At 41.3% G+C, this 18,018-nt stretch overlaps 1 protein-coding gene across 1 annotated transcript in view; it reads left to right on the top strand.

Annotated features, from left to right (window-relative positions):
• Positions 1-305: 305 nt before the first annotated feature.
• Positions 306-18,018, top strand: part of impg1a (interphotoreceptor matrix proteoglycan 1a) — a gene marked incomplete at its 5' end in the record, with an annotated part of 44,980 nt that continues 27,267 nt past the window's right edge. Inside the window, 8 exons of the mRNA XM_083790001.1 lie at positions 306-324; positions 1,283-1,495; positions 2,648-2,814; positions 4,549-4,586; positions 6,537-6,580; positions 7,220-7,401; positions 8,824-9,009; positions 12,351-12,409. Of these exons, the coding sequence (XP_083646127.1) occupies positions 306-324; positions 1,283-1,495; positions 2,648-2,814; positions 4,549-4,586; positions 6,537-6,580; positions 7,220-7,401; positions 8,824-9,009; positions 12,351-12,409 (908 nt within the window). The remainder of the gene's footprint in view (positions 325-1,282; positions 1,496-2,647; positions 2,815-4,548; positions 4,587-6,536; positions 6,581-7,219; positions 7,402-8,823; positions 9,010-12,350; positions 12,410-18,018) is intronic.

Raw genomic sequence — 18,018 nt, 5'->3', positions numbered from 1 at the left:
TATTCATTTCAAACAATCCAGGTATAAAGGATGTTTTTGCTTAGATGAGAAGAAAATGTTTAAGGGGAGCAGTGAAAAACTGTATTGCTAAGTTGGTGGATAACATTTATTGCCAAGAGCATGTTGTAGCCAGGTGCAATGTTTTCACATGGAATGGAAATTATAATCAATTTCTTTCTTTTTTTTGTACAAGATATGTATCTGGGTTCTACGTTAGCAGCAAATCAAAGACAGACAGATAATAGAACTGTACAGTTCAGTGTTTGTTTACTTATCGAGTCATATCCTCATCTCAATATTCAACAATGTTATCTCGTATCGCATGTGAGATACATCATACAACAAAGTACAAAATAAGGCTTATGTGTTTAAATAGCTACTACAAATTACTCGACGGGAACACCTGGAGAGTTAACATGGAGAGTCTAACACATCTTGTGTACAGCTATGAACATGGGCCTACTGACGGCAACGAGAAGGCTTGCGTGTTTTCACCAACTACCCGCTTCACATTGTTTTGCGTCAGGCCGAGGGTTCAACCGCACAACCTTGTATATTATTTATAAAACATTCTCGAACGCAGTTGTTGTCAAACGTACATCTTAAGGATCATTGTTTGTACGCTCTCAGAGTTTCAACCCTGTCCGGGTCCATTGGGAGGAAGCCTAAAGGTCAAGGAACCCAGTGGTACTGTACGTGTGCCTAAAAGGAGCGGCAAGAAAGCACCAAAAGAGGTTCCCCTATCATTATGAGCCAAAGAATCAGGCTTTACATATGCCAGGACATTGCCCTCACCTCAGTAAACAATATCTTTAGTTTGAGTGATATACAGTGCCGGTTTTGTATTCCAATTAGTTCATTGACAAGTCAAAAAGGTCATGAAAACAGGAGAAAAAAAACATCAACCCTAAAAAATTAGCTACTACATGTAATGTATCTTCAGTTTTCAAAAAAGGTTCATATCGTCCTAGTCCAGTATAGAGCAAGGATGAAACACAGGACCCAGTAACCCAGATCCTTTGGAAATGGACAATTAACTCTTCTCCCTTCTGGCACCAAAACGGAATGCACTTCCCATTGCAATCAGAACTGCAGACTCACTATTTCGCCGTAGTCTGAAAACCCACCTCTTCAGAGCCCGTAGCACTTGCACACTTCCTTCATTTAGCCTTTGCTTTGCCACAGGGTGAAATGAACACACCCGAGTTAGAAAACATATGAAGCAGCAAACATTTAGTGTTCCCGGCCACTCACTGACATCTTCTGTGTTTTCCTTTTTTAGCGAGCTCTCAGCAGCACGACTCAGGGTTGAGAACAGATGCCATTAACTCCATGCGTCTGATCGAGCTGCTCAGGACAACCAGACAGCCCTCTGCTGAACTGGAGCGACATCGAACAAAGAGGTCCGTGTTTCTACGCACTGGAGTCCGAATCTGCCCCAAAGAAACCATCGATGAGGTGGTTGCCAGCCACCAAGCATATTACCAGCTCAGAGGTACCGTTCATTTTATCTTTGAATGGTGCTATAGCCACTCCAAGGTACAGCTTTGTGTGTAAGTCTGACCACGGAATTGTCTATTTGTACCGTGACCTGCAGCTGCCTTGTATCAGCTATTTTCGGCTAAGCAATTTGGTGTGGAGGGAAAAACTGACTTTAGTCAACTAAGTATTGTAGGGTTTAACGCCTGGCTTAAGACTTAGTAAACTGGACTTGAGTTGGCTCTGTACTTGGGATTGGGAAGCTATTTTTCCCCTGTCTGTACCAAATCTCTCTGCCAAAACATTCCTGATCTACAAGCTGCTACATTTGGCTAATGTCCCCCCCCCCCCCCCCCGAATAATAAAATGGTTAAGTCGATTTTAATGCAGTTTTCTCTTTTTAGCCAGTATAAATAAAGTATTGTTTCTGATCGGTCCATGTGCAATACTGACAGTGACAGATTACCCTGGCATATACTGTAGTTCTCGAGACCATATTCGACAAATATCTTCTGAATCCTGACCGTTTTCTGAAAAACCTATTCTGGAGTGGTTCTCAAAATGTTTCATGTCAAGGACTGAAGGACCCCCATATGAAGAAGTTTTGTTCCTGGGAGCTCACAGAAGTAAAGATTTGTGCCACATTTTCCCAATTTTTCAAAAAGAATAGCAGATCTACAAGCTTGTAGTGCGAGTGCCACGCTACGAGCTTGTATATCTGCTATTTTTCAATAGCTAAGGTGACACAGATGCGTTCCAGGTCCTAATGGGCTAAAACAGTGGTTCCCAACCAGTGGTCCAGGGACCACCAGTGGTCCTTGAGGGGCCGGGTTCCAGGTGGTCACCATCTAAATGATGGAGAGTTGGTAACCAAATGGACCTTTATTAGATCTTTAACTCTTGAGTGTAATGAAACGTTTAATTTGACACTCTCAAGAGTTACACAATAGATTGTAGAATAATTGTTATTTTGATCAAAATACAGCGCAGAATTCTGGACAAATTCAGATCCAACGATAACAAAATATTCTTCAGTTGTATGTCTGAGAGGCAAATCTCATCAAATGGTGGTCCGTGGCTCAAATGCCCAATAAATAATGGGCCTTGATATGAAGTGGGTTGAAAACCACTGGGCTAAAAATGTCGTTCCGTTGTGTTGCCCATGAAGTGTGCCAGGAGGCCGTGTGGGAGGCGTTCCGAATCTTCTACGACCGGATCCCTGGGACGGGGGAGTACCAGAGGTGGGTTCACACCTGCCAGCACGAGTCCCTCTGCATCTCCGACCTTGCCAAGAACTTCAGCAGCACCGACGAGCACATGAACATGATTCACAGGGTAAGGTTCTGCCTCAGTGCCTCAGGTGGCAATATAAAAAGTCAATAAAAAAACTGCTACGAGGATAAAACCAGAAAAATACTTTGTCTTTAATTTGCATCAGGGTCCTTCATCAGTTAACAAACTTGTTAAAGGACCACTTCACCACTTTTCAACTTATCTTCATATAATTGGTCCTCACTAATGTTCATGACAAAATACCACACATTTTCTCTACTCAGTCTGTGTCTCATGAGAGGGCTGTGGGCAGTTCAGAAACCGTCCACGACCACCAGTGACATCATTGTTAGGCAGATTTGTTTTAAACAAGATTTAAAACATACCGGTATATACAGTATGTTTAGAGCCTCCATTATCATATTGCACTGTAGTTGTCTGTCAAACCATGTGGGTTGCTGCTGCTGCTGTAGCCAGTGGTGGAAAGTATCAATATTGCAATGTAGATATTCTCTGTTACACGGCAGAAAAATGTACTTAAGAGTACCAAAAGTACAAAGTACTGCAGAATGTCCTATTTCACAAGTTTTCAAATGTATAAAATGTATATGAAAAAAGCAGATTGTGAGCTTGTAGATCGGCTATTTTCAAATGGACGAAATGTATATAGGGCTGAAGTGTAGCGGTATATGTTTTGTAATAATAATCAAAGTAACTAGTAACTAAAGTTTTCAATAAATGTAGTGGAGTAAAAGTACAATATTTGCCTCTGAGATGTACTGTAGTGGAGTAGAAGTAAAAGTAGAAATACCTCAAAATTGTACTTAAGTACAGTACTTAAGTAAATGAGCTTGGTTACTTAATTCCACCACTGGCTGTAGCCAACAGGACGCTTAAGTTTTGTTTACTAGTTGGCAAGCGGTGGCATTTGTGACACATTGCACTGATCACACTCATCATGGCTACAGCTGCCCTGCCTCTTTGTGAGCAGAATGGCTCTTTTCCATGCCAAGAAAAAACACTAAACAATTTGCTTTGAGCTGCAGAAAATATTTATCAGCTGTTGATAGCACTTGCTCCATGCAGTATTATACTAGAAACCTATTTACTAATTCATGACTTGCAGTGTTTTAGTAATGGATTAAAAAGACTACACATTGCATACTCCTTAAACGTCCTTGTGGCTTTTGCTATGTAGGAAAAACTAAAAGGGAGTTCAGAACCAGAATCTCAGAACAAAAGATGAAAAATCCCCTTCAATCCCCAGTCAAACACGTCAACAGTACTGGACATGATACAGTATATGCACCCTGAGGTTTCAAGGCATAAAATGACTGTAAATCCTTTAAAGAGAGGTGGGGATAGAGACCGGTTATTGCAAAGAGAAGCATTTTGGATCGATTTCTTAAATAATGAGTTTCCTAAAGTTCTAAATGAAGAATTGGTGTTAAATTGTAAGCCCTACACTGACGAAGGCCTGCGTGCCGAAATGCGTCTGTTTGGTAAGGTTTGACTGCTGCTGCGGATCCTATGAATTATTTGAAACCCAACTCATGAAATTACAATATTTCAATAGTATGAATTATAGCATTCCATAATTCCTTCTACCGTCTGTCTGTCTGTCGACAAAAGCACTCAACCTACCGGTATATGTCATAATAAGCAACAATTATCTGGCCTATTGGTTCTAGTGTTAAAGAGGAAGAGACAGGCAATCATCTGATTGTGTCAACGTTCAGTCTGATAACAAGCACTTCACAAACACTGTAATTGTGTTTTTATCTCCATTCTTTTCAGAGGATGAACCGATGGCAAAATGGAAGACCACCGCCACGGTAATAATGTTTCTCTGTGTGTTTGATCCTCTGCTGTCTGCCATGGCATATACTCTCAATTTGAGAGGTCTCGTTGTGATTGTGTCGCCCCCCTGGGGGTCTTTGGGGGGTCTCAAGGTTCGGGGACCCACAGGGACCCCCCGCCACCCACCGGCACGGCCCCCAGGAATGTTTTACTTAAGTAAAATAATCAATACTGTAATATAGAAATAACTAAGTAAAAGTCCACAATTCAAAATGTATTTGAGTAAAAATACAAAAGTATTGGCATCAATATGTATTCAAGGTACCAAAAGTAAAAGTACTCATTATGCAGAATGTCTCATTTCAAGTTTTATGTCTAAAATGTCAAAAGATCTTCTGAAAATGGCAGATCTACAAGCTCACATTGTGAGCTTGATTGGCTATTTTCAAATGACCGAAATGTATATAGTTAGGTAAAGTTAGCTTAAGTTGTGGCAAATCTGCAAAAAAAATGCTTACCACTAGCTTTCTTCACAGAATGTGTTCATAAACGTGTGTACTTTGTGACAGCTGCTGAAAGTTGGGGTACCATTATCAACCAATATAAGGCAAAGAATTCCAAATTTCATTATACTTTAAGTAGCATGTGACATGTCAAACTAGGGGGTTTTCATGATGCTGAATCCATTCCAAGCACGAAAATACTTGGGCTAAATTCGGTCAGCACATTTGGGCACAGATGTGCCCAAATGTGCTGACCTCATCACATTTGTGATGACGGCTATGGGCATTTTTAGGCAAAGGAGTGTTTTTTTTAAACAAAACTAATGCTTGCAATGGATTCAGAATCTTGAAAACCCCCTAGTTTGACATGTCACATGCTACTTAAAGTATAATGAAATTTTGAATATTTTGCCTTATATTGGTTGATAATGGTACCCCAACTTTCAGCAGCTGTCAAAGTTTCCCAAGGGAGTTGGGTTGGAACAAACTTTCCTGTGATAGTAGCAGGGGGGCAGTCAGACAGATATTCTGTGACGCCACTAAGGAAACCGGGATTTCCTGACAAATTCATATAATGGCCTGTTGTGGCGCTGTCATTGGGCTCAAAAAACCCCATAGAGCTCCATAGAGATCCATGTATTTGGGCCCAACTTCACCTAGACTGTATTACCTTAATAAACATGGTCATGAATACTTTCTGCTTCCAGTCACTAGTTTAAAGACTCATTTCTAATGTCATAATATTCTTTTTGGAAAATTATGGTCCCATTTATAAAAGATATGACCATAAAGTTGCGTATGTTCTGAGGGGCGTGGCTACCGTTAAAGTCTATGAACGGGATCCCCCACCCACTCGAGTCAAAATAAAAACCAACGAAGAAGAAGGGGGGAAGTCCCGCCATGTTGTCTGGGCCAGCCAATGGCTCAGCTTGGCCCAAACGGATCTAGAAAGATGGCGATTTACAATACAAGGACTGACAGGCTTCATTTTACGTCCATATCAGACCCGGAGAACGCTTTGTCCATATTGTTTTTACAGTCTATGGATAGTAGACATGTTTATGAACACATCTGTGAAGAAAGCTAGTAGTAAGCATTTTTTGTTTTGCAGATTTGCCATAACTTAAGCTAACTTTACCTAACTAATAGGGCTGAAGTGGTTAATGTATGTTTTGCAAGGATAATCAGAATCTACAAAGTAAATTTAGTGCAGTAAAAGTACAATATTTGCCTCTGAATTGTAGTGGAGTAGAAGTCCTGAAAGATTGACACACTCATGTAAAGTACAAAATACCTCAAAGTTGTACAGTGCTTAAGTAAAAGTAGTCCACCACTGCAAATATACCATTGCAAAACAAACATTGCGCCCTCTATGATATTAGTCTGACCATGCCAGGCTATAATACTATTTCTTTCCCCACTATAAGGAAAGGGGCTTAAGTGGTTATATGTTCAGTGCATTTTCTATCTTCTTATTTGCAGAGGTGTAGAGACCACACCAGCACCACCTACTCCTGAGATTACAGGTGAGGGAAATGTGATACTACAACTACTACTGTACTACTAGTACACGCAACATGTTGTGATGTGACATGTTGCGTGCTTGTAAATCTGCTAATTTCACCAGTTTGCAGTTTGGGTCTTGGGGAGACATCTGATTTCTCTTTTGGGGGTCTCAAGCTAAAACAGTTTGGGGATCACTGCTACAACCGTAGGGGCAGGCCAGCTGAGGAGAGACTTTAGTCAACTTTAGCCATTTGTATGTAGGCCTACAGTACATTAAGTCATGCTTTAAGATCAAATGAAACATTTAGTAGTGAATTCAGAGATTTGAAGCGAGTTTGGGGGCATTTTTTCCTTCTACTTGGGCTTTTGCGAGCACCCCAGACAGTTTTTACATTGCTTAATTCAGTATTGCTTAATTCCTTCTTTTGTTTTTCAAGTAATTGAAAAAGCACGGTCTCACGAACCAAGGACGGTGCTCACAATTTCACAAAAGCCAGTAGACTTAAAAAATGACCCCAAACATCTTTGTAAGTGAAATTTCTCTTTAAGTTGTACAAGCAGAGCATTCCACCGAGTGATAGAAAGCATTTTTAGTTTTTTAACCATTACAAGTATCGTGATTCGTGATGTTCATCTACGTTGGCTTTTATTGTACGTAGGTCCAGTGGTTCCCCAGGCCGATGCCCCAGCTGAAGCCCCAGCTTTTGTCACCAGCACTCAGACTGATGCCCCAGCCGAAGCACCAGCTTTTGTCACCAGCACTCAGACTGATGCTCCAGCCGAAGCACCAGCTTTTGTCACCAGCGCTAGTGCTGGCCCGGATGAAACACCAACTGCAGAGGTACAGTAACATTACTTTTACTCCTGAGAAAGAAGAGGGGAGGTGTGGGCAAGAGAGGACAGGACAGGACAGGACAGGACAGGACAGGACAGGACAGGACAGGACAGGACAGGACAGGACAGGACAGGACAGGACAGGACAGGACAGGACAGGACAGGACAGGACATTCCTTCGGCTGGTCGGCTGTAAGGACACACAACTTCTGCGCTGAATTAACCAACCGCATCCCTGTTCTGGCGTGAACATTCAGCGAAAATACTAAGCTCAGTGAGCTTACTATTTTCGTTGAACATCCCTTAACGTTTTACTGAACGTTCGCATTTGAGCTTAAGCTCAATGCGTTGCGCTGTGATGCGCTATATGAGCTTGTATAGCGACTATTTTCGGTGAAGATTAGTGTAGAGAGAAAACTGTTGGGATGTTAGGTGCTTGCAAATGCACACATGGTATATGTGTATAAACCCTGTGGGAATCTGGTACACTATAGGGTTTAAAAATATTAAGTCTATTCTACAGAGTAGTTTGTCAAGCCACTTGGCCAATGGCCACCATGTCACCCACGTCTTCTCCTTTAGCTCAGTAGCAATTTTCAAACTCACTGGGAAGCTTATGGACGTAAACAAGGATTTGCCGTTTAGCCAGCTGTTCTCTCTCCCTCTCTCTCAGCGTGAGTCCTAGCACTGCGTGAGAGTAAATGCATTGCACCAAGGAGCCACATGGTGGAGTAACACTAGTGCATTCCCGAGTGTTATTTTGTCATATATAAAGGAGTTTGGATGATGTCCTTGGAGAAACACTGCGATTGGTTTGATTTAGTTAAATGGCCAAAAAGAAAATACCAAGGCATTCTTGTTAAAATGTTAAAAGCCTTTAATACATCAGGTTGACTTGAAAAAGTCCTTAGTTTAATTTTTCCACTATGGTCTTCGTCTGTTCTTTTGCCATTTAACTTTGTCACCCATTTGTACCAAATGGGAGACAATTAAGGGAAGGTAAACTCAATTTCCCATAGAAAAGACTGCCAACATCTTTTCTCCTTTGTACACTGACTCATCCCTTAAAAAGCGTATCACTGGCTTCCTTTGAAACAGGCCTGAAAGCGGAAAAACCTTGGCAATGCGCGACAAACCTCACTGTGGTTCTGGTCATGAAGGACTCCAAACACCTAGCCTCGCGTAGCCAGACTTCATATGCCTTTACAATGCATATCGCCCCTGGCGACTCTGGCCCCTCTCAATTTTGGGAGGACTTCACGGCCGAAGTGGTGACGAGCCAACCAGTTTCATCTGGAACCAGGCTATAACCAACCGGGGCACAGTATGCAAATATGGGGCGGGACAATGCAGAAAAAAATCTAAAACTTGAGAGGGACGAGACTAATAAAGGCTACTTAGTACTTACATTGTGGTTCTGGTCCTGCAGGACTCCAAACACCCCAAGCTGGTTCCAGAGAGCGTGGTGGAGCAGACTGTGAACCTGCTTCCAGAGAGCGTAGTGGAGGAGACGGTGGAGTTCAGCATTGACCTGGTGGACCCGGGATACCGAGAACTGCTGGACGGTCCGGACTCTCCCCAGTACGTTGACCTCTCCCACCATCTGCAGGACCAGGTGGGACAACGTTATGTCATTGCATAAAAAAACAACACCACATAGCCAGAGACCACACTCCAAATAGCAGCATAGATTGAAAAGTATATACCCGTGCCGTACACAAACATAAACAGTACAACACACAAAGTATATCTTCATATCATATGAACCCGTCACTGGATATACAGTACTGTAAGTATATTGCTCTTGTCAATGGCACACGCGTGTGTTGCACTTTTCAATGGTGTGTGCAGTGTGCGACTGTGCGCACGCGTACGTGCGTCTGTGTGTTTGCGTGCGTGTGGGGGATGGACTTATGATTCCAGCAGTGTTTTCACAGCTCCTTGATAGGAGCTGTTTTTCTCTTTTTCATGTCTCTCTGCCAGCCTGCAGGGAGGCTGCTGAGGGTTATCTAGGGTGTGAGGGATCCTTAGGCAAGTATCGGCTGTTTTTGACTGTGCCAAGTAAACCAGAACCTTATACAACCTTTATATACATTTCTTTGGACTTTTATTAATTTACATTCTATTGACTGCCGTGGACGGAGATCTCTGTCATCTAAAATCCAATGCTCGGGATTAAATAATGACTATTAAATGAGTCATAAATCGTGGAGCTCAAGCACATGGCTTTGAAGGGTACTGTAGCAGACCTATGTTCTCAACATGTTATTCTGCAATGTGGGCTTGCAGATCAGCTATTTTGATAAATAAATGAAAATAACTGAAAGAAATATTTAAAATAAAAAACTAGATTATTTTTTATGGGTCAGCCCTAACCGGAAGTGAAACTGCCTCCATTATCATATTTAGAAAAATACAATTATCATGATACTTGTCCCAGATTGGGTTTTTGGTCAAAACAGACAAGCCCCTATAACTACTACAGAACTGATGATCGCGTTTACAAAATCTGTTTTCCGGGTGAAAGAAAAGACGATTGTCTGCCCCTCCATACAGCCTTCGTGGTCCCATGGGTCGACAAAAAACACTGGAAAAACACTGGCGGTGACGGAATAATTAATTAAATACATAGTGGCAATCAATTAATAACCAGAACCAGGCAGAGATATGTCAAAACAATCTAATTTAAAAAATGTCAAATGTCAAAAAAAAAATCTAATTAAAAATAAGGCTAATCTACTCAGCCATCATAGATCTGCTATAGCTAATTTATAGGTCATACCCTGAAGAAGGCAACCAGTTTGCCGAAACGTTGGAATAATAACGTTTATGGCATCGTGACTACGAGCTGTGCGGCCTCTTTCCTTTCCTAGTCAAAGTTTTATCTCCTGCGGTCAGCACCTCCCCACTACTGGTGTGCGCTCCTACCTTTTTGTTTGTTCGATAGCTAATTTATAAACATTTTGAAGGTATACATTTTGAGTTCTGGATTCCCAGAATGCAGGGTTAGTAGCCTACTATACATCCTGGATGTATAGTATATATACTATTGTTGTACCTTAAAGGACAACTTTAGTTTTTTTCAACCAAGGTTCTTGTTTTAGGTTGTTATGAGAGAAAGTAAAAGATGAGTGTAATTCTTTTTTTAATTTGCTGCTTTCTTTCGTTTTAGGGATTTTAGCTGTTTTTGACAGGGGGGCGGGGGCATTCGAGCATGGGGCTAAATATGTATTTCTTTACAAAATGTTATAGCAATTACTTTTTTAATTGTTTACTATAGTCCTACTAGACCAAGAAATTACATCTGGCCACAAAAGACCACAGGATCTACTGTATACTGAATGTGAAGGTATACATGTAGCCTACTGGTGTGTCATAGGCTCAATTTGCCAGTTTGACATATTCAATATATCCTGTGATCTTTTGTGGCCAAATGTAATTTCTTGGGGTCTAGTAGGACTATAGTAAAGAATAAAAAAAGAAATCGCTATACAATTTTGTAAAGAAATACATATTTAGCCCCGTGCTCGAATGCCCCCACCCCCCTGTAAAAACAGCTAAAATCCCTAAAACGAAAGAAAGCAGCAAATGAAAAAAAGATTACACTCACCTTTTACTTTCTCTCATAACAACCTAAAACATGAACCTTGGTTGAAAAAAACTAAAGTTGTCCTTTAATACATTTTGATGAGAAATATTTTTTAATGGAATTTATTATAATATCGGGTAAAATATACCCGGGTTGGTTTAGTCATGGTGTGACAAAATGTGGGTTTAGTGTTCTATAGGGTTAAGTATAGTACTTGAGTAAATGTACTTAGTTACTTTCCGCCACTGGGACTTACTGTATACACTCTGTCTATACCTGCGAGTTCTCTACGGTATGAGTTCCCAAAGTTTTCAACCCCCGACCCCAAAATAATGCTGCCATTGACTCACGACCCCAACCTAACCCCGGAGGTTCTTTTATGCACATAAACATGCACCATTTGTCTGCACATGTAATGTAGGCCTATTAAGAATAGGGATATAGTATAGAGCGTCGCAGTCCCGCGGCTCCGCCCCCTTTCATGACAATGACAGGCCCGGAAGAGAATTACCCATTCATTTTTCCCATAGACGATTCAAAAAGTTATTTAAAGACATTTAAGCCTCGGACAAAGCCAACTCTTGTTGTGACAAATCATGACAACACACACAATATTTTGGACCAAACAAATAATTACAAAGAAGAAAAACAAGTTTTTTTCTACTTTCTAATTCTTTGTTTGGCCCGAAATATTGTGTGTGTTGTCATGATTTGTCACAACAAGAGTTGGCTTTGTACGACGCTTAAAAGGTCTTTAAATAAATTAAATAAAAACTGCTTATGGGGAAATGCATTGCGTTTTCATTTCCTGGGCCGTTCGTTGTTCTGAAAGGCGCCGCTCTATAGGCAAGGCCACATGCAGTCCATGCAGGACGTGGTCTCCTGTGACGTGAGGCTCACACCAAAGCAGCTTACACACCACACTCTGGAAAACCACCAGGGAAGGAAGGGGTCAGGTGGGTCGGAGAAAGCTAGAGAAGAGTTTCCATGCAGTGCCGCGGATGCACTCGGAAATAAACAGTTCTTCCTTCCCTCGTCATCACAGATCATAGCTCTTCATCACACAATCTCACCGGAGTGCTGCTCGAGTGGGTTCGACTCGGGAACAATACCTATACCGAGCTGTGTGTTTGTGTTGCTGACGGATGTTCCCTATTAAGAGTTCTTAAAGACGATTATGCCATACGGGTATACAGGACGGGTGCTTAACTCTATATATAGAGATCAACCAGTTTCCCATTCATACAGCTGCCACCCATATTTTTTTATTTTTTAGAGACTTATTGTCCCATTGTCAGACCATAAAGCAATTATATGCACCTGATTGAAGCTAAATGTATACTTCTCCCTGTTTTCTTCTTCTTCAGATGGAGCATGTTTTCGACACTCTCCCAGGATTTAAATCCATTCATGTTTTGGGGATTAGGTGAGTTTTTGGGATGCCATGAAATTAAATAAATCTTTTAAAAGGATTATCTTGAAGAAAAATGAATGTGAATGGATAAGAGTTCATAATTAATTCACTGCTATGTCTATTTTCAAATAGCCATAATTTAAATAGGGTTGAATTGGTTAATTAATTAATGTTTTTTGGTTAATTAATTAATGTTTTTTTTTAATAACAATCCAAATCTACAAAGTAACTAGTAACTAAAGTTTTCTAATCATTGTAGTAGAGTAGGCTATAAAAGTACAATATTTGACTCTGAGCTGTATTGGAATAGAAGTAAAAGTACAAAATAATTGAAATACTCCAGTAAAGTAATAGTACCTCAAAATTGTACTTATTACTGTACTTTAGTAAACGTACTTAGTTACTTTCCACCACCGTTTGTGTGGCATTTTGGAAAGGATAAGAGGCTCAGTCATGTCTCCCATATGTCAGACACTCAATGGAGGAAAACATTTATTTATTTTGCTCTGAATGACAATCCAATAAATAGACGCCTCTTTACTCTCTATTTGTTCAGCATTGATTGATGCACCACTAAAGCCAGAAGAACGCTCCTATAATTCATGTGTCCTTACGTCCGTCCGTCCGTCCGTCCGTCCGTCCGTCCGTCCGTCCGTCCGTCCGTCCGTCCGTCCGTTATCAGCTAATCTCCGGGACCGCCCGATCCATGCCAAAATGTACACACACACTACCTGGATGCCAACGACCGCACCTCTGCCCCAAATATTCCTCAACGGCCTGTTATAGCGCCACCATGAGGCCGATTTAGGCAAAACACATTTCTGTAGATAAATCGTGCACATTTTATCCATACATCACACATTTCGGTATACACTATCTCCATAGTCATGTGATCAACACAGATCTGCACAATTTCCCATCTTCCATCCTGATTGGTCCGTTTCGAACAAAATGCCACAAATCACAATTCACAAACACAGTGTCCAATTTCCATGAAATTATACACGCACATTATACACCGAGGACTACATGCCACAATTTATTTCCCAAATCAGCCTCACGGTGGCGCTATAACAGGCCAATTCCTGTTTTTACCTAGAACTGCATCTGCACTCCCTAGAGGCCATGGAAAAACATTTTCCCTGCATCCCTCCACATCTGCCGGTTATAGCGCCACCATGGACAGACTATCTGTATAAAAACCAGCTCCATCCAGCTCCAACCGCCACACACCAGTGTTGGTCATTCATTTTAGTCATTTTGAATAAACTTCCATTTAGTTTTAGTCATAAGACTTTAGTCAACTGAATCTACAGTTGATTTTGTCGACTAAAATGTACATTTTGTCCGGCAGTGATTGCGTTGATTCATACTCTGCTGTATGTAGCAGATCTACAAGCTCACAACGTGAGCACGACACATTGTGAGCTTGTAGATCGGCTATTTTCGGAGTGTGACACCTGCACACAACCAAGCATAAAATGAATGATTATTGTCTCCACCAGGCCGAAGGCATGTGGGGAGAGTATGTTTTGCACTCCGTCCGTCCGTGTGTCCGTCCGTGTGTCCGTCCGTCCGTGTGTCCGTCCGTGTGTCCGTGAGCAGCTAATCTCGGCCACCGTTAACCCGGTCGATGCCAAATTTTGCACACACACTCCCTGGATGCCAACGATGAACCTCTGCCCCAAACTTTCCAGAACGGCCTGTTATAGCGCCACCAGGAGCCCGCTTTGTGCAAAACAAGTTTTTGCACAGTACACCTACAGATTTTGTCCAAACATCACGCAAATTGGTACACAGTCTCTATAGAGCCATTCAACGAAACCGGTCTTTCAGATTTCTCAGACTCCATCCTGATTGGTTAAGATTGGCTTCCAAAGTTCACAGGAGTGCTCAGTTTCAAACAAAATGCTGCAAATCATGAACACATCGCGTGATTTCCGTGAAATTGTGCACCCACATTCCCACTACGCCGAGGACGAAATGCCACATGAACAATTTCAACTCAGACTCAAGGTGGCGCTATAACTGGCCAAAAAGTGTTTTTACCTCTAACTGCACGGATCTGTGGATAACTTTGTATGCCAACTCCCTAGAGGCCAAGGAAAAACCTTTGCCTGGAATTTTTCACATCTGCTCTTTATAGCGCCACCAGGAGGCCGACATATGTCAAACACATTTTCTATTATTACTCCTTCGCATTTTATCCAAATTGCATGCAAATCGGTATACACCATCTCCATAGTCATGTGATCAACATGGAGCGCCACCATTTCCCATCTTCCATCCTGATTGGCTAAGATTGGCTTCCAAAGCTCACACGATTCGTCCATTTCGAAAAAAGGCCACAAATCACAAACACAGTGTGCAATTTCCGTTAAATTATACACGCACATTTTCACTAGGCCCAGGACGACATGCCACAATTTTTCCTCAAAATCAGCCTCACGGTGGCGCTATAACAGGCCAATTCCTGTTTTTACCTATAACTGCATCGATCTGTATACAACTTATGTATGCACACATGGAAAAACATTGTACCTGCATCCCTCCAACACGAACCTCCGGCCCAAATCTTCCTCAACAGCCTGTTATAGCGCCACCATGAGGCCACAACCTGACCTGCCCTGGTGGAGACCTGTGCCGATTGGCACTTTGTCTAGTATTGAATCTCTTTTTCCAGTACGAATTGAGGCTCGAATACCTGCACGTATGTGGAGTAAGCAATAGGTATATTAAAGTGAATTGATAGGCCTATTAGCTATATGATTCATTGTTATCTGCAGTGTTGGGCAAGATAAGCTACATGACGCTGACCCAACACTGCAAAACAGTGAATCATAGCTAATAGGCCTATTAATTATACTAATATATACCACTATACGTACTATATTCGAGCCTCAATTCTTACTGGAAAAAAACATCAAATAAATAATTAAAACCAGTGTCGGGCAAGTTAAGCTACATGTAGTTGACCCAACACTAAATTGGAACAAGTTGAGAAAGGCAAAAGGTCTCCTGGCTGTCACTCAGGTGGCCTCCCAATGTCCATGATCACGAGTCATAATAAACGAATGCTCTTGTTTCTTCCGTCCTATGCTAGCGAGACCAAGGACACCAATGATGGGTGAGTAAAACTATGAAAAGAAAAACCACTCAGTTGTGCTGAACATCATCGCCAGTGACCATTAGTGTCTTATTGTTTCCAGTGCTAATGCCCGACGGCGAGGGTATAATATGGTCACAAACGCGCTATAACGCGACTCAAATGTAATATGACTTTAGTCTACTAAATCTACAGGTGATTTTGTCGACAAAGATTTATTTTGGCAGCCTGTGATGGCGTGGTTTTTTGGAAGATGGGTCATGACAAACCTTTTCCACAAAATGTTGTGCAAATTTATATGTATAGCCTACTTGGAAGTTATGCACCTTTTTATGATAGGCCACTCCCATTGCCACACCCCTTTTAGCTAATTGGAATGAAATTATGAAAACACTTGACCTTCATGCAACATTTCAGCTGCCTACAGCAAATATTAGAGAGTGGTTGGATTTGACAAACCGCCAGTGGCCATTTTGAAAATGTCTGCCACGCCCACCAGGGTGTGAATTTGCGCTGGCCCAATATCCAGATTTGTTCACAATACATCCATCAACAGTATCAACAGGGCTTGACATTAACTTTTTGAGGACTGAACATATCAAAACTTCCTTTAGGAAGCACAAATGTACAGTATGGGCCACATAAAAATAGGTGGTGTGATCAATTACCACCTGCCAATTGTGTGCCCCATACATTTGTGCTTTTTTTGATTGATTGATTGAAATATTTATTAACAGTTTGCAGAATTTACAGTACATTTCAAGCACAAACTAAATACAAAGACTGTTAACTGTGAGTGGACGACCCAATTAAGCATTACACTTGTTTACAACAGGGTCCACATTGTTCAATTCATCAAAACATTTAGAGACATACAAATAGACATTTCTATGTAGCTAAAGAACAGAACAGGAATTCATCATATAGGAAGCAAAAAGGGAAAAGATACATATACAGTGAGGGGAAAAAGGGGGGGGGGGGGAATTCAGATTTTACAGAGGCCAGTTTCGAATTGCAGCCATCCGTAGGTGCCCTTTGAGAGCAGTTTTGAAGGAGTCAAGGGATTCACATGTCTTAATGACTGTTGGTAGGGCGTTCCACATTTTGGTGGCATAGGATCGAAAATAATTTAGTCCCTTGACTCCCTTGTTTGTGCCAAATCTGGGTTGTACATGGTCTGTTGAACTCCCTCTGGTGTTGTGGGTGTGGACTTCGTTTACATTAAGGAAGTATTTAGACAGGTACATGGGTATCTTGGTGGTGTATCGAATCTTGCTTCCCAAACATCAACTGTTCCTAAAAGAAGTTTTCATATTTTCAGTCCAGGTTTTCCTCATGTAAAAGTGGCGATATTTTACTTAAAACACGTTTTCTGCCAGAACTTTCAAATGGATATGAAACTAGAGCACAATATCCGACTACAAATCTTAGGAATGAATTACTAGGTGAGTACAAACGCATTGCTACAAGTTTAAATGCCGACATGGTCAGTCTGCTAAACGTGCGTGGATAGGACCAATCTATTGCTGTGTATTTGGAATAAATGAAATCTATGTAAGATCACAGACATTCTAGGGCTATTACCAATATTGAAAAGGTGATTATTAGGAACAGAAAAAGTGAAACCAAGAGTCACTTGTCCAACGGACAAGTAAAGTTTTTATGCACTTGTCCGGAAAGATGTATTACTTGTCTCGGACAAGCCTTAATGTCAAGCCCTGGGTTAGCTCTGCCGCCTCACTATTACTAATCTTACTCGAGTACATTTCCAAGACAAATTACTGAGTACTTTTAGGTTGGTTGTTTTTTTAGAGGCACTATCCCTCCAATGTCTGCCTTTCAGACAGGAAATAATTCCCCATGCATTTTCCCCATATAGACATTTCAAAAAGTATGTATTTAAAGATCTGTAAGCCTCAAACAAAGCCAACTCGGATCGTGACAATAAACACAATATTTTGGGCCGAACAAATAATTGCAAAAAGGTTCTTTTTTTCTTCTTTCTAATTATATGTTCACCCATGCACACACACACACACACACACACACACACACACACACACACACACACACACACACACACACACACACACACACACACACACACACACACACACACACACACACACACACACACACACACACACACACACACACACACACACACACACACACACACACACAGTTAAAACCATGAATGAACACACTCAGCAATGTAATGTAAAACAAAATATAAAAAACTATTTCACTGACCTTGGCATCTTTGGATTGAACCTGCAAGTAGATATTGGAACTTCTTCTCTCTGGACTCTGGTGTTTGTTTGACTGAATGTTTTCAGGTGCTCGAGCATGGCAGCCATTTTGCTGCTGCACTCTGGGAACTCTGGGAAGTGTAGTTCGGCAATTTGAGGTGTAAGTTTTGACTCATAGTCAGGAATGAGTCAAAACTACAATTAACAATGTTATTAGTTATTGCTGTCAGTTACCTTTACATGTCAACATATCTGCTGCGTAG

The sequence above is a fragment of the Protomyctophum parallelum genome, assembly GCF_964188405.1.
Source record: "Protomyctophum parallelum genome assembly, chromosome: 19".
Taxonomy (NCBI): Eukaryota; Metazoa; Chordata; class Actinopteri; order Myctophiformes; family Myctophidae; genus Protomyctophum; species Protomyctophum parallelum.
The sequence above is the reverse complement of the archived record's forward strand: the minus strand, read 5'-3'. Positions and strand labels throughout refer to the sequence as shown.